At 35.7% G+C, this 22,589-nt stretch overlaps 1 protein-coding gene across 1 annotated transcript in view; it reads left to right on the top strand.

The window, feature by feature from the left end:
* The window catches only part of LOC150081645 (uncharacterized), a 981,095-nt gene that overhangs the window by 664,212 nt on the left and 294,294 nt on the right, over window positions 1-22,589 (top strand). The window contains exon 39 of the mRNA XM_090380575.1: window positions 11,814-12,193. Within this exon, the coding sequence (XP_090236701.1) occupies window positions 11,814-12,193 (380 nt within the window). The remainder of the gene's footprint in view (window positions 1-11,813; window positions 12,194-22,589) is intronic.

The following is a 22,589-nucleotide window of genomic DNA, read 5'->3' as shown; positions in this document are numbered from 1 at the left end:
AGCTAAAGGCAAATTTCCGCACATGTATTCTAGAACTGTCTTTCCTCAATTTGAATCTGTGTCCCCTCAGGTTCTTAATTTGAGCAAGAGGAAGAATCCCATCAGCATTCAGCTTGCTGAAGCCATTCAAGCCCTTATAAACCTCAATCAGATCACCTCAGGTGCCTACTCTCAAGGCGCTGCAATTTGCAAAATTTAAGCCTTTCTTGGTAAGAGCATCCCTTTGTTCCCCTCACCAATCTTGTTGCCCTTCTTTGTACTCGTTGTGAATGGATGAAATAAGGGTTTTTTTTTTTTTTTTTTTTTTTTGGCTGATGCAATATCAGCTTGCTTTCTTGCATCATGTGCCTATGCTAATGCTAATAATCACCTCCTTGTCCCTGCTAGAAAATTCCCTATATATCATTGACAAGACTTCATGACCTGTCCTGGCACCTGTCTGCACTGCTCAGCGAACTTTATATTTGACTGCACAATGACCCACCCCCCAGGTCTTTTTCCCTTTCCACTTCCCTGAGTTTAGTACCAAACAGTTGGTACATTTCTCTTCAGCTATTGCTACGCATATGCAGTACTTTGCATTTGTCAATATTTCCTCAATTCTTCATCACAATCAATGGGATTATGTGGAAAAAACATACAAAGAGTCAAAATTGTGATTGATGATAAAATAATAGAACAAATATCTGACTTCACCTATTTGGGAAATTTTATATCAAATGAAGGGAAAGACATCCACACTAAACTACAAAAATATAATAAAATGAATGGAACGATTAAACGCCACTTCGGAAAACAAATGACAACTGAAACAAAATTACGACTGCACAATATCATTTCAAAACCAGCCCTCTTCTACAGATGTGAGACTTGGGTCATAAATAAGAAAGATGCACACAAACTAGACGCAGCACAAATGAAATTTTTAAGACCATTATTAGGCTTTACAAGACTAGACCACCAAAGAAATATAGATATCCGTGAGAAATTAATAGTAGATAACATAGTAAATGACATAAAATGGTATCAGGAAAAATGGATCAGCCGCATAGAAAGAATAAACCCAGACCGGATCCCAAAATTAGCCTTTAACTACAAACCTACAGGCAAGAGAGATGTTGGTCGACCAAGACAACGATGGCGAGATCAAAACCACTTCCAAGACTACAATGGAACAGGTCTTAAAAGACCTAAGCCAGACCAAGTTCATGATGATGATGATTTAAAAATTTTGTCCCCCATGTTGAGTTTCCTTCCCATTTGCTTCAATCAATTAGAGGCAAATCAAAATCGCCCATAATAAGATATTTACGCTTACTTGCCCATTCCATTTGCATGTAGAGGCTTTCATCATAATCTTCACAATCACCTGACCTATAGATTACTCGCACCTCATTATACCTTTGCTTCCAACTATCTCACACCATACAGATTCTATACTAGCATACAAAATGTCTGAATCCAGGAAAGCTTTTGTCGTGCTCAGGCTGCTTTTATAAGAAACATGATCCCCACCACCCCTTTTATCTGCCCTATCCTTCCTAAATACATTATACTTACCATACTGAAACTCATCATCCCCTATCTCCAGGCGGCATCATGTTTCCATAAGCCCTATTATGGCAGTGTTTACTTGTCCTAAACAGCAGCTTGAATTCACTTATTTTATTTACGACACTTCTGACATTACTGTATAGACAATTAAGACTTAGTGTTTTTGTATAGTTAACTACCTTGCCATTAGCTACCTGCTCATTTGAAACATTTCTGCCATCAGAACATCTTGCTAATATGAGCTGTTGTGGTATTATTTCTTAATCTTACAAACAAAAAGAAATTTGATTATATACTAACCTTGGAACTCGCTGTCTGCCTTAGTACTAATAAAATTAAGTTATATACTAAAATATAATTACTAAAATATAATAAGATTAAGTTATATACTGAATTATCCATAATTCAGTTATGCCATGAACTGTCATTATAAAATTTACATTATATACTTTTTTAATTTGTTTAATGAAAATTAAGACTTTTCTTTTTTTTGAACTAGAGCTGTCATTCCATCATTTAATGTGTAATACATGTATATCTAGAAAGAAACCTTGTTTAAACTCACTAGTGTCCTTTTACACAATTAAGTCAAAAGTAACAAGTAATTACTTATGTTACTTTATATTAGTAAATGTTCACAGTGCTAGTTGTGTCCATAGGTATGATAAATGTGCATATGTTAACTACCTAAAAGATCAGGAAGACTGATTTTGAAATACAATGTAATAATTCAGGTCATAGACCTTGTGACAGTGCGAAAAAAATTTTAACTCTTATATAGTGCAGTATTGTCAAGAAAGTGATGAACATTCAAAATAAAATAACAGGAGAAATTACAATGATGATTATATTAAATTTGGCTTTACATTTACCGAGGATAAAGGCCTCAACCTATTATCTGCAGAGAAGTTCGGCCCCAGGAGCCAAGCGAATTCGAGGTCAAGCGTATCTAGTGCGAATCAAACAGTGATCTTTCTGAGAGATAAAAGTTCTTTTTAAATTATATTGTTTTCTATCAGCAGTTTATTTATCATAAATAAGTTCTATACTTGTAAAGTATCAAGTAAGGACAGAGAAAGGAAATTCGCCTTTCTTTTTGTTATATATATTATATTCTTTACTAACAACTAATCTTTCTAACTGCTTGACCTCTTTATGGCACTGCTCCTGCCTCCCCGTGGCGGGGCCGGAAAAATGGCAAATACAGACCATATTGACATGAATAACAACAACCCAAAGAGACTGAAGACTGATTGGATGGAGCAACCCTGCCCATCTTTCTTAATCTTTCACTCTCTCAGTAACCAGCTTATGAGTAAATTGTCTCCCTTTGTTATACAGAAACATCTGGAGGGTATAGCAGGATATCCCAAGACAGTGAAGAGATTGCAATCAGGAGACTTATTTATAGAAACTATGAATCAAAGAGACATTCTGAAAAGCTTCTACAACTAACAAGCTTTGCTGGAATTCCTGTAAAAATATCTCCTCACGCAACCCTAAATTCATCTAAGGGTGTCATATCGAGTTGGGATTTATTAAATTTCACCAAGGAAGAAATAACCCAAGAACTGGAGGGACAGAATGTAATTGAAGCAAAAAGAATAATGATTAAAAAAGATAATCAACTGACACCTACAATAAATATTATTCTCACCTTCAATACGCCAAACTTACCCTCCTCTGTAAAAGCAGGTTATTTATTTTGTCGCATTAGCCCATACATTCCCAACCCTTTAAGATGTTATAAATGCCAAAAGTATGGACATTCTCAAACTGTATGTTGAGGAATTCCTGTCTGCCGCAACTGTGGATCCTCAGACCATATACAAAATGACTGTACTGCTACAAAAATGACACGTACAAATTGCAAAGGCGACCATCCTGCATATTCCAAGACATGTGAAAAGTGGAAAACCAAGAAAAAAATAGTAAACTACAAGGTTGAAAACAAAGTCAGTTACTAAGAAGCAAGAAAACTAGTTGCACCAGCTATAAACCAGAATATTACCTATGCAAATGCTGTAAAAAATATCAAGTAGTCTCCATTCAAACTGATGTCACAGTCCCTACTAATAAATCAATTTCTGATTGGGCTAGAAATGTCCTCTCTGAGATACAACCAACTGTACGCAAGCAACAATCCAAGACCACAGACCAAGCAAATAATACACCTCTGACAATACCAGTGGTAACTCCTCCACCAGTGATTGCTACCACATCTTGTATTACAAACACAAATATTGTGAAAAATATTCAAGACACAACCATGGACACAGATGGTACATCTGTACAGGAAGTTCCTATTTTAGAAATCCATGCCGAAGAAGAAGAAATGGACACTGGTCGGCCAGTCTTCCAAAAAAAAAAGACAAACATAAATGCCATAAACCAGTCACTTACAAAAAGCAGTTAGAATCAGCTACATCAACTAAACACAAATAATGCCTTGTATTTTACAATGGAACTACAGAGGCTTTCGTTACAATACAGACGATATCCAAGAACTAATCAGTCGATTTTCTCCAGTTGCCCTTTGTCTTCAGGAAACTTACCTAACTTTGCAAATTTCTCCTTCGATAAAGAACTATTGCCTTTATCATCCCAACTAAACATATTCCACTTCAAACTGAAATAGAAGCTGTTGTTGTGCATATAACTCTCCATATTGAAATAACATTAGTATCAATCTACTTACAGCCCAACCGTATCTACTGTTTAAAAGATCTTGAGGACCTCCTTATACAGATACCTCCACCCCTCTCTGTATGTTAGGGGACTTCAATGAACATCACCCCTTATGGGGCGATCCTTAATTAGATAGACGAGGTCAACTCATTGAGAGCCTAATAGAGGCAGTAAACCTCACCATACTCAGTACTGGCGTTCAGCTCCCAAATGGACATACCTCAGCCGTAGATCTCTCCATTTGTTCTCCATTACTGTTCCCAACCATAGAGTGGCATGTTTTAAATGATCCAATGGGTAGTGATCACTTCCCAATCGTATGCAACCTATTAATAGCACCGGCTCCTCCAGATAAATCCTGCAGAAAATGGAAATTTGCCCGAGCAAACTGGGCAAAATTCCAGTCATCAATATCTTTTGATGAGGAAAAAATCCGTTTCCAGCCTATAGATGATGTGACAGAATAGATCACGTCACATCTCCTAAATGTGGCTAAAGACACAGTACCACTATCAGATCCCTCGGTTCGTAAGTATTATAATTATTGGTGGAATGAGCAATACACAAAAGCCAAAGAAGCAAAAAATAAAGCCTGGAATTTGTTTCGGCAATATCCAACAACACCCAATCTAATAAATTATAAGAAGTCAAAGGCAAAAGCACGTTTCATACAAAGGCAAGCCAAGAAAGAATCCTGGATTCCGTTTTGCATCAAGCATTAACAAAAACACTGACACCAAAATAATATGGAAAAAAATTAGACAGCTTTTTGGTAAGGTTCTTACCATACCTTCACCAATTCTGTCCTGTAATGGGCAAGATCTATCTAGTCCTTTAGATATCGCAAATGCTTTGAGCAACATATTTTCTGAAATCTCAGCGGCAGCAGCTTATACTCCACCTTTCCAGAGAATTAAAAACACTGCAGAACAGCACTCTATTAACTTCAAAACTTCCCTCCTGCCATATAACAAACCCCTACAATATTCCGAACTTTTGCATGCTATCGGAACAGCCCACAATGGCTGCCGGACCAGATGGAATCTATTACGTCATGCTACAACATCTTGATGACAAAGCTTTGCATCTTCTGCTCTTTTACAATCGTATTTTTCTAGAAAATGTCTATCCAACTTCTTGGCATCATTTTACTGTTTTGGCATTCCTAAAACCTGAAAAAGATCCAACCAATCTCCATAGCTATAGACCAATATCCCTCTCAAGCTGCCTCAGCAAAATTATAGAAAAAATTGTCCACTGTAGACTTGTCTGGATCATTAAGTCAGAACAGTTAATGAGCAATAGTCAGTATGGCTTTCGTCAAAACAGGTCAAGCCTGAACCTTATGGTTAAAGCTGAATTTGCCATTCGTAATGCCTTTATTAAGCATGAACATCTAGTAATGGTTTCCATAGATATGGAGAAGGCTTTTGATACCACCTGGCGGCATGGCATTCTAAGAGATCTTTACTCTCTTGGTCTGCGGGGCAACCTTCCTATATTTGTAGCACATGCTTCTTGATTAGAACAGGGTTCAAGCCTGTGACCACCAAATACGGAGGATGTGGAAATGTCGGAATGACCACCGCATATCCTCGGAGCAATATGGCCTTAGTTGCTAATGCTCCTAAAAACCAAATAGCAACGACAACCTATATTTGTAAAGCATTTTCTACACACTAGATCGTTTCAAATTCGATACCAACATGCCCTCTCTGCAACTTTCATTCAGAAAGAAGGTGTTCCACAGGGATCAGTACTGAGTGCCATTCTTTTCGACCTTAGAATAGATTCTATTACTAAACAACTTCCAAATACCATAGAAACTTACCTTCATGCAGATGATCTTTCCATCTCCTGTCATTCCCAAATTATGAGATCTGTTGAGTGACAGCCTCAGATATCATTAAATGAAATACAGCAGTGGGCTAGCCTTAACGGCTATAGGCTTTCGCAGCAGAAAACAGTTTCTATACATTTTTGTAGACAACACAAATTTCATCTGGATCCTGAACTTCACATCTCTAATATCTCCATCCCAGTCACTAGTAACATTAGATTTCTAGGTTTAATAATGGACAACAAGCTAAATTTCTTAGAACACATTAAAAAAGTACATACCGCTTGCTTAAAAAAGATAAACATACTCAGAGCTTTATCTGCACAAACATACTCAGAGCTTTATCTGCACAAACATGCAGATCGTACCTCCCTTCTTCGATTATATAGGGTATTAATCAGATCCCGTCTTGATTATGGAGCTCCCATTTATGACTCTGCCAGAAAGAGTGAATTACGCTGGCTTGATCCAGTTCAACACAGTGCACTGAGGATTGCACTTGGCGCATTCAGAACATCGCCAGCACATAGCCTTTACATTGATGCTCACGAGCCGCCACTACCTTTACGTAGGAAATTGCTATTGCTGAAGTATTCTGTCAAGATATAAGGTTGCGCCTCGCATCCCATTCAGCCATATCTTTTCAATCCACCATTAGAAAATCTGTACAGAAATAAACATAGCATAGTAAAACCAGCTGGTCATCGCCTTCTTGAACTACAACAGGTTTGGAACGTTTTCATTCATTCCGTACAACAGGTAGCAACTTGTACTCAACCACCATGGGTTCCACCTCCTATACCGATCTGTGACACTTACCTCTGTCAGTGGGGAAAGAATATTTTGCAATCATTAAATATCAGACAAGTTCATGTGGTTCACACTCAAAAATATATTGATTTTTTACCAATATACACAGATGGCTCTAAATCCAATTCAAAAGTTGGAGCAGCGCAGCTGCAATGTTTCCAAATACAATTGTATCAGCAGCCCTTCCTTCTGAATTCAGTATCTTTTCAGCTGAATTATTCGCAATTAAACTAGCTTTAAAAAATCTCTCTCCTGACTGCTCTTTAAAATCAGTAATTTACACTGATTCCCTGAAATTAGCAAATTGTTACTAAAGATTAAAGAATCCCACCAATTGGTCACCTTCTGCTGGATACCACCATTCTGATATATTAGGCAATGAACTGGCTGATAAAGCTACAAAAAACCCAACCAGAATACTCCAGCTTAGATTTAACCAATATCCCTGTTCCAGCCTCAGACTATGCACTAATGATTCATGCTGGATGCCTATCAGAATGGACAGCACTATGGCATTCCCAAACGAATAATAAACTCTTTCAGATTAAATAGGTTCCGAAAATCTGGCTCTCCAGTGTCCGGATATCAAGACAAGAAGAAGTAGTTCTTTCAAGAGCAAGAATAGGTCATACTTACCTGGCCCACCTTCATTTACTCACAGGAGATGATCCACCACAGTATACACATTACTATATAAATATGACTGTTAAACACATTCTCATTGACTGTCTCTATTATAAACAAGACAGAATTTCAACCCTAAAATCACTGGTTATCCTTCAACAACCAATAACCCTAGAGAATTTGATTGGTGACAAGGCCAATACATCTGAATTTTTCCGTTTTCGGAAGCAAACTAGAATTTTAATCTTTTCTGATTAAGGACTTTTCAGACAGTACGATTCTTTCTCTTTTCCTTTAATATAAACGAATAGGTGCATTATAGCCAAAGTAGTTTATGCGCCATGAAACCCCCACAACAATAACAACGAGCAGAGAAGTTCCCAGACAGCAGCACAAAACTCTCTCTTCTGCTTCATCATTTAACCATAATAGCACAATTCACAAAAAATTAACGCATTTTTTTTCCAAATAAAAATCGGCAGAATTAAAACATCTTGATTATTTTATTTATCAGTCCCAGGCAAGACAGTGTAAATGCACTTGTCTTACCAAGCAAGTTAAGGAAATCTTAAAGAGCTTTTGTATGAAAACTGATTGCTCCATGTGCTGCAACCAATGTTCATTATGTGCTTGGTGAAATAATGAAAGAAAAACTAGGTCTGATATCTTTATCTGATAACAGAGCATCACAACAAATATATTATACATCTGAAAATGTTGAGTCCACTATTTTAGACAGAGTAAGAAAAATTCTGTTCTGTGTATTTCAGTTAGATGAAACCATGGATGTTTTTAATTTAGCTATTTTACTTGTGCTTTTGTGTTGTACTTGAATGGTGGTACAGTTTAAGAAAACATGCTCTTCTGTTGTCCTTTACTAAAATGTACAACTGGTAAATATATTTGTAACCTTATTAATTCTTTTCAAGAAAACCAAATTTCTTGAAATGGTCTTGCATTCATGGTGTTTATACTCATGACACAAAATAAGTGATTGGGAAATATAAAGAACTGCTCATATTAAAAGTTTGTCTTTTAAAGCCTCATGGACTCACTGCAGTATTCACATGCCATTATATCAAAGTGAGTCTCAAAAATTAAAAGGAATTCTTCACAATGCTGTCAAAACAATCACCTTTATTAAAGCAAGACCTACCAATTCCAAATTATTATGTGAAGAAATGCTCAGTCTGCATGTTACTCCTCTAACACATGTAGAGGTTAGATGGCTATCACATGACAAAGTTCTCATGCACTTATTTGAACTCAGATGTGAACTCCAAAAACTTTTCTTCAGAAATTATTCCTTTCCTCTTTGAAACTATGAAAGAAATAGTTATGATTGCAAATATTGGCTTGTATAGCAGATATCTTTGCCCCAATTTAGTTCAACTTGATTTGTTACTTAAAGGTGTCAGTATAACAATTTTCAGAGTGCCTGTTTGAGTGCTGTTAATGATAAAAAAATAGTTATGGTTTTATTCCTTCACAATTTTCTATGAGAAAATGAACTCAATCTAGACCACTGTGTTGAAGAAAATGTTAAAAAGCATCATGACATTTAGGGATTATTTTGTTTCTCCAAGGACTCTGGTAGTATTTTGATAGTTAATCAGCTGACATTAGCAAAACACTTCTCTTCTTCCCCCCCCCCCCAGATTTAAATTAGTTCTGACATACCATTTCAATTTGCCTGTTTTCTCTGTATGTGAGTATGCCAACCCAGGCATAAAAATTAAAATAGAACTACAATCCCCATATTATTATACCCTAAGTGTATAATAATATCCACTTCCTTTTTACACTTCAGATAACATGAATGAGGGGAGGGGATTCCTTGTATATTAACAAAATCTCTCCTTAGCCAGAAATGCAAGTTGTTCACTGCTTAAACTTGTATATTTAGATCATCATAAAGTTGATTTAAAGTCAGCACCTGAGAACTGGATTAGAATGGGAAGAGGACCATCATTTCACCAAAATAGCATGAGGATATTCCTTGTAAACAACTAGAGGAGGAATTTCTTCCAGAAGGAATTTTAAATTTTGCCTTTTCATTAACTTTCTGTGTTTGGGCCATATTAGATATGGCTATTTACCATATTAAATAAGAATGAGGGCAATGACTCCTGTATTGACATTTTCAGGGAAATCATCCTATGGTATTCTTAAGCTGAATGATATATCAACCTTTTACCACCCCATATACCTCAGTTCAGCTGATTTACACCCATTATGATACTGCCCACTTCCTGGGATAATCTTCAGATATGTACTTATATAACCATATTTTTGTACACCTTTTTCAGCCATCTCTTGCTATACTGTCTGTTGCATTCCTACTATTTGTTTCTACATTTATGGTTCCCAGCACTTACCTCGTTGACATTTATTTATCCAGAATTTGACTATTGTAACTATGTATTTCATTACTATTTATTAATTTTTAGGTTTTTATGCACATGGGTTTCCTGTTTAATGCACTACTTTCAGGTGACATTTCATATCTTAATGAAATGTAACTCACCACATTCTGTTCAGTTTGCTATCTTTCTTTCTTCTTTTTGTCTTCTTCATCAAAAGTCTTGCTTTGGAGATTCAGTCAATACGTAAACTGGTAATTTATTGTGGTAGTCAAGTTTTTATGCCAGAAATCCTAATAACATATATGCTGTTAATCAAATGTGTAATATTTGCTTTTATGTAGTGTTTGTGCTAGCTAGATGCTTGAATTCAAAAATATTAACAAATAGAAAATGTTAATATTTAATATAAAATAGAAAAACATTGTATTACATGTTATGGTGACCAGCCACTTTGCTCTTATGGTCCACCATAATCACTCCATTGTATTGCTGTAACAAGGGGATTGACTCTGTCATCATGGAGCAACCAGGCTATTAATAGTGGTCTGTGTCAGTCTAAAAGGAATGTTATCATCTTTATGTATTTTGGCCTCTCAGCTGGAGTGGTGGCACCACAGTTCTTAGCCTGTGAAGCATACTTTCTGATAACAAAGTTGGTCCAATGGTGTGATTACTACTAATGCAGGTGCTTCCATAGCCAGGTGGGAAGGAGCAGCAGTGCGTAGCACACGCTTCTTGATTAGACCGGGGTTCGAGCCCGGTACGGAGGAGGCGGAAAGGTCGGGGAATGACCACCACGTATCCCAGAGCAATATGGCCTTAGTTGCTAATGCTCCTGAAAACCAAATAACAAACAACAAATAAACTATTAATGCTTATGTTGACTTGCCGGCAACCTTATGCACAGTTACACGAAATTATTGCCCTTGTCCACCTGGTCATTTATGCTGTCATCAATGATCATGTGTGCCTTACTCAGTCATGAGGGATCCCAGCTAGACCACTTCCCTGTGTGAACTTCCTAGACTATTAGAAGACCATGACACATTTAAAATAATCATTCTGCACACAGCTGCAATATGGCAATAAATGTTTGTTGGCTGTTCACTCCCTTTACTCAAAAACTGTGTCACTGAATTTAGGGCACATTTTATTATATATCAGTGATGCTGCTGATGACATACAAACAACAGCCATGGTGTGATTTTTTTTTTTTTTTTTGGCTGATGCTGCATAAGCTCACACATTTGCTTTCTTGCATCACATGCCACTAATACTGCTACTACGACATTGTCAGTCCTACATGACATCATTAGCTTTTCTGTGGATGTAGTCATTTGTCCCGTGTATATTCTAGTGTTTATTTGAGAAGTCTTATGTTTCATATGAAAGAATAAATTTTATAATATTGTAAATATTTACTTGAAAACATTTACAAAAATATAAATAAACTTTTTCCTAAATTCAGCCTTTATCTTAAATACAGTATTATTTTATATATCAGTTTTCCTACCAAATTCTTACTTTTCATGGTAATTTGAGGAATTTGCCCTCCCCGGTAAATTTTTTTTTGTGTATATTTTAAAAATAATAAATGTTTCAGAGTAGCTTATTAATGTAATTTATTACTGTAAATGGTATTGAAAAAAATGTAGTATTTTTCCATCTGTCAAGTTCTTACATTTATAAAATAGTACTGAGGTTGGTATGAACATCATTAACTTGATAATTATTCATGAGTCATATTACTGTTTTGGTTTATAAAGTTACAAATACTACTTTATAAGTTCATTATTCATACTGTTTTGAAAATGTAATCTATCTCACAAATACTTTTTTTTGCTTAGTAAACATGAAAGCATGTTTACATAAAACATGCTTTTATGTTTTGTTTTATCATTCTACATGAAAGCTTGTTTATCTTCACATAGTTGCCCTTCTGGTACTGATGGAAAACGTTGTCAAACATCACCTGAGCGGTGCATAGGAAGTCCTTGCATGAATGGTGGTATATGTCATGACTTTGGTAAAGGTTTAAATTGTACATGTCCTGCAGAGTTCATGGGAATTGGATGTCAATTTGATTATAATGCTTGTGCAGACAATGTTTGTCAAAATGGTGCTACCTGTGAAGATTTAGGGGAACAGTTTTCCTGTATTTGTCCTGCTGGTTTTACTGGAATGTTATGTGAGGATGATATACCCGACTGTTCCCAAACATCCTGTCCTCCTACGGCTACTTGTATTGATCTCACCAATGACTTTTATTGCAAATGTCCCTTCAATTTAACAGGAGAAGACTGCAGAAAAAGTGTGTAAATATTTTCACCCTTTTTTATTATGTAATATTTATTCATTAATAATGTATAGATGGGCCAGAAAAAAATTGGATTCCATCTTTATTAAATTTTGTTAATGTAAAATTTATTAATTGAATTGAAATTGTTTAAACTTATTGGATATTACTAAAAGTAGTTTCAGAAGATGTTTTTAAATTAGATTATACTGGTGAATGAATTCTGTTGCGCTTTATGAAAAAGAAGTGAATACACAGGTTGGCAAATCTAAACTTTTTACAGATTTTTGATTGTGATAGGTTGTTTTTATTATTCCCTTGTGCTGATTTCGAAAATAGTCTTGTTTTATCAACTAAAATAGTTTTATAAATTAGTAAGAAAGAACTTATTATATTAAATGTAAAATGTATTATATTAAACTATAGTAAATGAAATTATTATATTTTAACAATGAATGTTTTGAATCATTATACAAATAATAATAATTATTATTGTGCTTGTTAAATGCAAAAAATAAGCTTGTAAAAGAATATTGATACAAAACGAATATTCATTTCCATTTTCTTTGTCATATACATCCTTGTGATGAATATCTTAACAAAATCTGTTTTTTATACTGAAAGATGCTTTGTTGCATTTCTTTTATGTATTACTTCTTGACCCTCTCATTGCAACATCCAAGAGTAATCAGTCATCATAATGATGTTTCCCCCTTCCCTGATAGTCCTCTTAACTTTCTTGATATCTTAATGAAACAATTCCCACTTGTTCACTGCTAACTGTTTTGAGATTTTAAGGGGACTATTTCTAATGTGAATATAACAAATAAAGTTTTGAGCTCACATTGAAGCCAAATTCTTTGAATTTATTGATTGTGTGTGCTCTTGACAAAATGCTTGTAATTTGGATCCTTCATGTTTCCTAAAAATTTTTTTATAATATCCTTAATCCTTTGCAGTCCAAAGGGTTAAGAATATCATTAACACTTTGCAGTTGTGGCTGCCATGACATTGTAAAATGATGCTTCCCATTTGATGTTATGGAGGCTACAACCTTCAGTGTTGCCAATTATGATAATCATTTTCCCATTCTGCTAGTGTAATTTGAGTGTTTAGTTGTCAGACAACGTTAACTACAAAATCATTTTGTAATAAATGTTTTTGTAATTAAGAAATTCGGTCTGGAGCCAAAATTGAGAAGGATATATTGATTGACAGATAGGTGTGGCAAACGTGAAATGATTGGTGGTGGGTGCGACAGACAACAAGCTACTGTGTTATGTTAGTCATTGATTGGCATTATAATATGTATTTATGAGTAAAGTATGGTGAATAGTAGTTTTGTGATGAACGGTTAAACAGATAATAGCGGCAATTAACGGTTAAACAGATAATAGCAGCGATGAATCTTTTAAAGATGGAAGAAATTTGTAAGGAAAATAAAACGTTTGTTGATTTTTTGATGAAAACTAAATTAATAAAAGTTTCGTTCCGTTCATTTTTATGTTCTTCATTATGATTTTTTCTCATTATTAAAAGCAGATTTTTGGAGTTCATGAGTGTTTTTACTATATTGTTGATTTAGGTTTGGTTACGAAAAAAGGAAAAGGTTTCTTTATTTTTCGTTATATTTCATAACCTGACCTTAAGGTAGGTTAGTAAATAATAGAAAAAGAAAGAAAAATTCTTTATGTACACTGGAGTCCCACTAGTCCGAACTAATTGGGACCGAGCCCTGTTCGGATTAGCAGAATTTTGGATTAGCCAAATAACTGCAAGAATGCAGTTATAAACTAACTGCAAGAATGCAGTTAGTTTATTAAGGAATGAATGTATACAAGGCCTACTAGTGTTTGTACGCGAGCGTAACACACCGGAAGCAAACCATCCCCCCCCTCCATGCTATGACTCATTGCACGCAACATTGTGCATTAATCAGGAATGTTTAAATCTTCGCTCTACATTGTAGTTTAGTTTAGTTCAGTCTGCTGCCACAATGGCCATGAAACAGAAACACACAATGTGTACGTTGAAAGATAAGTTGGAAGTTTTAAAAAGGCTGGATAGGGGTGAAAGTGCAACGAAATTGGCAATAGAGTTTGGAGTGGGCAAGGCCACAGTAACTGACTGGGAAAAAAACCGCGCAAAGATCGAGCAGTTTTGTACCTCTAAAACTAACAGAGTTTATTACTTCTGAAAAATGACTTTTGTTCCTCTTTTGGTGTGTAAGTATAGATCTGTAGTTTTAATAGGCTATGTCAAACACTGATTTATTAATTTTGTATTAGTACAGTACTACAATAAAATACAATTTTTTTGTGGAATTCTAAATGTTTTTGTACTATTAATACCATTTAAATTTAACTGGAAAATACAAAAAACGTATATTTTGCGAACTAAAAAATTTCCTCTCTGCCGACGAAACGTGTTCGGATTAGGCAGACATTCCCATTAGCAGGAGTCCACTGTATATATATATAAAGATAGTTATTGAGGTTTTGATTGACGTTATGATACATGTGTATCCACACGAGTGTCTTTAAAAGTACAGTACAGCAGGCCCTTGTTATAACACTGTCTCTTTACGCTGATTCAATATAACACTGTTCTTATATTATAAACCCATATCTGACTATAATGCTGTCACAATAATTACTATAATGCTCTTTTACCAAAGTACAGATTGCATTTTTGGCATATTTAATGAAAATATGTTTCATCTGATGGAGTTGATAACTCTGAAGATAACTCAGATAACTCAGTTGATAGCAAAATAGCATTAAAACATTTACCATGCTGACTTGAGAAATTTTCCCACGCTCAGTGTAATTTTCTCGCATGCTAATTTAATTGCAGTAAAGTGGCTTGTTATATAGTTCCAAGATCAACATTTTAAAAAATGATCAAGTATATTGCTTGTAATATTTGCGTTATTTGCATTTATCCGAAGTCTAGTCATCACTCAGTACAATATTATACATAGTGCATAACAGACAGTTTACTCGAACATTGAATCATAATTAATGCAACCAACGCAGTTACATTCTCAAAGAGTTAATGATGGCAGATAAGAATGAAAAATGCTGGTTTGCAATTAATACCTTTGAAAGACTGGACGGAGTACTATGAAGGACTTTTAAAAGAAGACCGAGAAGAGTTCAAGACGATGGAATATTTTGGTGTAGAAGACTCGGGCTTAAAAGTTTCTGTTAGAGAAGTGGAACTCCTGCTAAAGGAAGGAAGGAATGGCAAATCACCTGGACCTGGAGGAGTTTACATGGAACTTCTGAAATATGGAGGAGTAGCTGTTCTGATACAAAAACTGTTAAATAGTATACTGAGAGGAGAAGAAATACCAAAAGAAATGATAACAGGATATATTACATCAATTTATAAGAAGGGCGATCGGAAAAGCGGTTCAAATTACAGAGGAATATGCATCCTGAACCCGCTGTTAAAGATCCTTGGAAAATGGATCAGGAACCATTTAGAAGCCCGAATCAAGGTATCAGAAGAACAAAGTGGTTTTTCAGCTGGGAGGTCATGTATAGATCATATCTCAACAGTACGACAGATCCTTGAAAAATGCCAATCAAAAGGAAAAAAAATCTTTATGATTTTCATTGAACTTGAAAAGGCATATGACAGTGTTCCAAGAAAACTCTTATGGGAAGCATTGAAAGAGGCAAATATTGATGGACAACTGATTAACATATTAAGGCAATTTACAGGAATAATAGATGCAGAATTAAAGTGGGATCAGCTTTGTAACCTGAATTCCACACTTCAAAAGGCTTATTATTACAAGGTTGTTGCATGTCACCAACAGTTTTCAAAATTTATATTGACATCTGCCTAAGATCCTGGTCAAAAAATGTAATAAAATGAGATTGCCGATTAATAAGAACACCTATATTCACAATTTACTTTTTGCAGATGATCATGTGGTGATAGCACAAGACTTAGAAGATGCAAAGTATGCATGTCGTCAATTGTTTGAGGAATATAAACAATGGGGTCTAAAAATCAATTTTAGCAAGACTGAAATGTTGTCTTCAGGGCCAGGACACATTCTAAATATTGCAGGTTTTAAAATCAAACAAGTCAATAAATTCAAATATTTGGGATCAATCTTACAAAGTGATGGATCATCCCAAGCAGAGATCAATAAGAGAATTACAGATGGCAGAAAGGCTAATGGCATGTTAAACTCTGGTCTGTGGAGCAAAAATATCCTAAATAAAACAAAGAAACTTATATTTGAAACGATTGTACAAAGTCTTCTATTGTATGGAGCGGAAACCTGGACATTGAATAGGCAAGCGGAAAACAAATTGCTCTCCACAGAAATGGATTTTTGGAGAAGCTCAGCAGGAACTTCTAGAAGAGACAGAAAGTGGAATGAAGACATAAGGGAAAAAATGGAAGTGAAAAAGACTATTATTGACACCATCAAAGAAAAGCGTCTAACATGGTATGGACATGTAAAAACAGATGGAAGAAAACAGATATCCAAAGGCTATCCTGGAATGGATACCTCCTGGAAGAAGGAGAAGAGGAAAACCTAGGAGAACATGGATGGATGGAGTATGGGAGTGCATGACAGCCCGAGGCTTAACTGACCAAGACACCTTGAACCGCACTTTATGGCGGGAAAAAATTCCTAACAAGAAATAACTTGTAGGCTGAGGAAACCCATTGTTAATGGAAACACTCCTCTTGAAGAAGAAGATAAGAATGAAAAAGCAATGTCTGGACAAGTACGAAGACTACAAATGTAAGAATAAGACTGAATTTGAAAATTAAATTAGACGTGTTTGAAGCAAATCAATTCCGGTGAACGACAAGTGGCTGTGTGCCATAATAGGACTGGCAAGTTTAATTGTAAGAATAATTATAAAAAATAAAGAATGAATTTTAGCAGCGGGAAAGACAGCTGTTCCACTCCAAGCAACTAGGGCTAAGATGGCTATTAGGATTGAAATGGAGATACTTTCTTAACTAATTTTATTGAAGATAACTGAATTCTGCGTTGGATATTAAGTTAAATATTATTAAAAAAAAAAAAAAAAAAAAAACGAGATTAGCCTATATGATGATCTTAAGAAAGCTCACCTAAAAAAAAAAAATTGCGGAGCCATATAAAACTAATAAGGGCTGGTTGAATAAATTTAAAATCCAGGGAGAAGTCACAAGTGCAGATCGAGGAGCCGAAATTTTTTGGAAACGAATGCCTAAAAGAAGTTTCATATTGAAAGAAGCAAAAACATACCAGGTTTCAAAGCAGTGAAGGATCGGTTGACTTTATTGTTGAGTGGAAAAGTTGCGGGGGATTTTAAATTAAAACCAGGAAGAGGGCCAAAGTCAACCCAAAATTGACACCTTTTTCATGATTAAATTCATCACTTAAATTAAATCAATTAAAATCAATTAAATTCATGATTTTAATTGTAATTTTGAGTTTAATTTTGATACATAAGTAGTTACCACATAATTATATACATATGTAATGCAGATTATTTTATATGTACAAATATTTGAATATTAAATATATTGACCGACATTTGTGCATCTTTTCACTACCATTTATTATTGATTAGGAAATATCCTATGGCACCGACCGTAACTCACAAATACATGTTACCTTATGGGAGTGTGGTGCTCGCTTAGCATGGATTCACTTAGCGCTCTGTTTTTCTGTCATGAATTAGCAGCGTTAAACACGGGTCACCTGCAATAAAAAATTAATATTTTGTTAATGACCAATTTATGCACTAGTCCACCCATGATTTTAAAGAAAATAGGTTAGATTACCCTCTCCATTTCGGGAGGGATTCAAGCTCCCATGGGATTCAAGTTGAGGTAACATAACCTTTTTTCACCATTATGGAAAGCATTCATTAGGGCAGGTACAATAAGGGCAAGTTACCATTAGTGCTTCTGAGTGCTACTAAAGTGATACTAAACCGATGTTATCATGTGTTGTGTTCGCACACCAATCAGCACATCATTTGCCACGCATACCTGTCAATCAATATATCCTTCTCGATTTCGGCTCCAGACCGATAACACCCACGATCTGTTTACCGAGCGAGCAATGCTAGAGTGGCGTATCGGGAAACTAATTTTCCGTGTAAGTTATCTGACATTTCTTGTCGTTCTCGTGTTGGCTTTCTTTACCTTCGCCGTAGTTATATCTTTAAGTAAATCCCACATTAGTACACTCTGATCACTGCCACCTAGTGGTTCCTTTATCTACAGTATCATATGATATGCTCCAGAAAACCAGGATTGCACCCTTGTGAGTTTCAAAAAAATACCACACACTAAACTCATCTAAATAATTAACATTTAAAATGTCTGAACAGTTTTTCAAATGTTATTCTGTGCATTTTCTATATATTAGCTCATGTGCAAGTTTCCAGCAGCAATTGGCAAGTGTGTTCAGACTGGATTGGTGATTGGTGATTCCCCTTCTACCTCCCTCTCTCTCTCTTTTGGTGCCTCCGTAGCCAGGTGGGAAGGAGCAGCAGTGCGTAGCACACGCTTCTTGATTAGACCAGGGTTCGAGCCCGTCACCACCAAATACAGAGGATGAGGAAAGGTCAGGGAATGACCACCGCACATTCCCGGAGCAATATGGCCTTAGTTGCTAATACTCCTAAAAACCAAATAACAACATAACAACATCTCTCTCCCCCCCCTCCCCCCCTCTCTCTTCTCTCTCTCTGGGTAACTCAACTTTTTTTTTTTTTTTTCTTTTTTTCTTTTTTTTTTTTTTTTTTTTTTTTTTTTGGCTGGTGCAACAAAAGCCTCAGGCTTCCTTGCACCTTGCATGACTAATGATAATGAATATGAATCAGAAAATAATTTTTGAACAGCACATTTTGAGTAGTTATTTTTTTGATTTCTAGACTGGATGACAGCAGAAATAATCCTGAACTGCATAAGAGTTGAAGGCAATCGATGCTTCTTTTTCATATCTTCATTGTTCTTTTGAACTGCTTATGTGGAGTCAATTTAATTATCTGAGAACCCACAAGAATCTCTTCTTTATATGTTGCTTTTGAAAGAATAGGGAATTTACCTTATAGATACTTGAAATAGTTCATCTTTGTCTAAGCCTTTTATGAATAAATAAATAAACAAATCTTTATTCCCATCATGGAAAGTTGCCAGGGGTTAGGTGAAGCCTAACCCTGTAGTGCTTTGTAAAGTCTAAATGCTCTGCTGTTCTGTTTTCACAAAAAAAAAAAAAAAAAAAAAAAAAAAAAAAAATGGAAACCTTATATAAACAGCTTGTTGACCTGGAAAAATACCAAGGACTTTTAAGTCTCTGCTAAGAATCTAAACATTTATTATATATTTAGCTTTATACAAAAGGTACATATTTGTGTACATTTCTTTCAAGTGAAAGAATGAAAAAATGGGAATTGATATGTATAATTTATAATTGTGAAGGAGCATTCCTTTTAGAAATCTTTGGAGGAGTTAGGAAACACTCTCCATTAATTCACTTGACTTGAGAGACTGCTGATCCTTGGCTTACATATTATTTCAGATGTATTTTTAGGCGCCTCCGTAGCCAGGTGGGAAGGAGCAGCAGTGCATAGCACACTCTTCTTGATTAGACTGGGGTTCGAGCCCGTCACCACCAAATATGGAGGATGCGGAAAGGCCAGGGAATGACCACCGCATATCCCGGAGCAATATGGCCTTAGTTGCCAATGCTCCTAAAAACCAAATAACAAACAAACAAACAACAGATATATTTTTGCAAAGAATCAGTGAATCATCATAATCAAAATTAGTATTGGTAGTGGCAAATGATGCAAGAAAGCAATGTTATAAAGCATCAGCAAAAGGGAAAAACTTCCCATTTCACCTGTTTGATTGTAGTTTGGATAGTTCTTTGAATTGATTCAAACTACCCATTTCCACAAGAAACAGATGGAAGTTTATAATCTAACATCAACCTGACTGAAGGCAAACTTCCAATGTCTGTCCTGCAGCTATCCTTCCTCATTTTGAATTTTTGTCCCATCGTGTGTGTAGTCTGAGCAAGAGGAAGAATGCCATCAGCATTGAGCTTACTCAATCCATTCAAAGTGTTAAACATCTTAATTATATCACCTTGCAAGTGCCATCTCCAGATGCTGCAATTGCAGAATTGAAGCCTTGGTAAGACCATCATGTTTGTTCCCCTCACAATCACATTACCCTTCTCTGCACCCATTCCAGCAGATCGGTGTCTTTCCTGAAATGAGGTGGCTTCCAAACCTGTATGCATATACTCAAGTTGCAGCCTAACCATTGTTAGGCTGCATATTGAGTACAGTGGACTCTCGCTAATCGGAACCTCCGCCTAATCCGAACACGTTTCGGTCAGCGGAGAGCAAATTTTTTAGTTCGTAAAATATACGTTAAATACGTTCAATTTAAATGGTATTAATGGTACAAATACATGTAGAATTCCACAAAAAAATTGTATTTTACCAAAAATTCTATTGTATTTTATTGTAGTACTGTACTAATACAAAATTAATAAATCAGTGTTTGACATGTCCTATTAAAACTACAGATCAATACTTACACACCAAAAGAGGAACAAAAGTCATTTTTCAGAAGTAACAAACTCTGTTAATTTCTTTTGATGTAACGATGAAAATCGGCTAGAAGATGCTACGTTTTGCCACTGCTTCACCGGTTACACTCTGCCACGACTCAGCAACCCAATATACAAAATCTTTTAAGTTCACTTTTTCATTTTCTCATGTAAAGAAAGTGAATTGGTGTTATCTTCTATCAAGGACCTAAGATATTTCTTTCTGTATGAAAGCTCGATAGACTGTAACACCCCCCTGGTTCATGGGCTGTAATAATGGTGTTACATTAGGCAGTAAGAAAGCTGCCTTTATATCCCCTGATGTAAACTCTGAAACGTCTGGGTGGGACGGCGCATTGTCTATGAGGAGAATGGCACGAGGTGGCAAATCATTTTCATTGCTGAAACGTTTCACTGCTGAGACAAATTGATTATGAAACCACTCGATGAAAAGCTGTCTGTTCATCCAAGCTTTTTTTTGACTTTTGTGATGAACTGGAAGATTGTTAATGTTCATATTTTTAAAAGCTCTCGGCTTTGCTGATTTAACCATCATCATCAAAGGTAGCTTGTGATTTCCTGAAGCATTACTTCAAGCTATCAACGTCTCACTCGCTCCTTATTCATTTTAAAACCTGGGGCACGTTATTCGGCTAATCCGAAATTCTGCTAATCCAAACAGGACTCAGTCCCAATTAGTTCAGACTAGCGGGACTCCAGTGTATATATTATCAAAATTATTTTTACATCCAGTTCTTTTATCACTGTCATAGATCCATCCGGATTGGTTAAATGAGATTACCCCTTAACAAATACATGCTGTAACTGCTGTATACCTGCACTACTGTCTAGATGGTCCTGCATTACTTCTTTAAAAAGTGAGTCCATTAGTTTCCTTAGAACAGAAGTTAAGCTAACATATCTGTAATTACTGATTTCACCAATGATGCTCTCATAATTATGGCTAAGGGTTTGCTTCCCTCCTTTGCTTCCTCCTTAATATAATAGGATAGATCCCATCCATCCCCAGGTGCCGTTTTTATGTTTAACTTCAACAACTTTTCTTCCACTCTCAGGTATCACAAAATCATCTAGCTTCCTGTTAGAGTTTGATAAACTTGTGGCACATCCCCCTCCCTAAAGATTTCCTCATGTGTAAATGTGGATGCAAAATACCTATTCAGTTTGTCAGCAACCTGAACAGGATCATCAACAGTTAAACCATTCATATATAGCACACCAATATGATTCATCCTCTTCCTTCTACTATTTACATAAGAACTTCTGCTTTTCTTTAGATTCTTGTCAGAGACCTCAATCTGTCTTAGCTTGCGTAATCTCCTTCATGGGTGGATTGTAGACTAGTTTATATCTGCCATAGGCTTCCATATTATCTGCTAATTTATATGCATCCTTTGCATTTTTCTTCTCTGCCACAAGTCTCATTAGTTCATCTGACATCCATTTAGGTCTAAGCCTTGAACAGTATTTCTTAGTTGGTCTGAAAATACTAACAGCTTCCACAATCACTTCCCTAAATGCTTCCCATTTAGAATTTGCTGTTGGTAATATCATCAGTTGGTCACTCTGTATTCACTCTTATGAAAGAGTGACTACAGTGGTCTCTATAACATGCTGTTGTAAAAAACAGTCTTCCAATAAATCCATGTGGTAGACTCTTTCTCATGATTTCTGCAGAATTAGAATGATTTTCCTGGAGAAGTAAGGTCTTAGCCTGAAGTCTGGACTCCAAAATCTCGGAATAATCTTTTGAAGGACCAAAATTTTTGGAAGACTAGAATTGAG

Source organism: Mastigoproctus giganteus, chromosome 8 (assembly GCF_048544385.1).
Source record: "Mastigoproctus giganteus isolate SK-2022 chromosome 8, ASM4854438v1, whole genome shotgun sequence".
Classification (NCBI taxonomy): Eukaryota; Metazoa; Arthropoda; class Arachnida; order Uropygi; family Thelyphonidae; genus Mastigoproctus; species Mastigoproctus giganteus.
The sequence above is the reverse complement of the archived record's forward strand: the minus strand, read 5'-3'. Positions and strand labels throughout refer to the sequence as shown.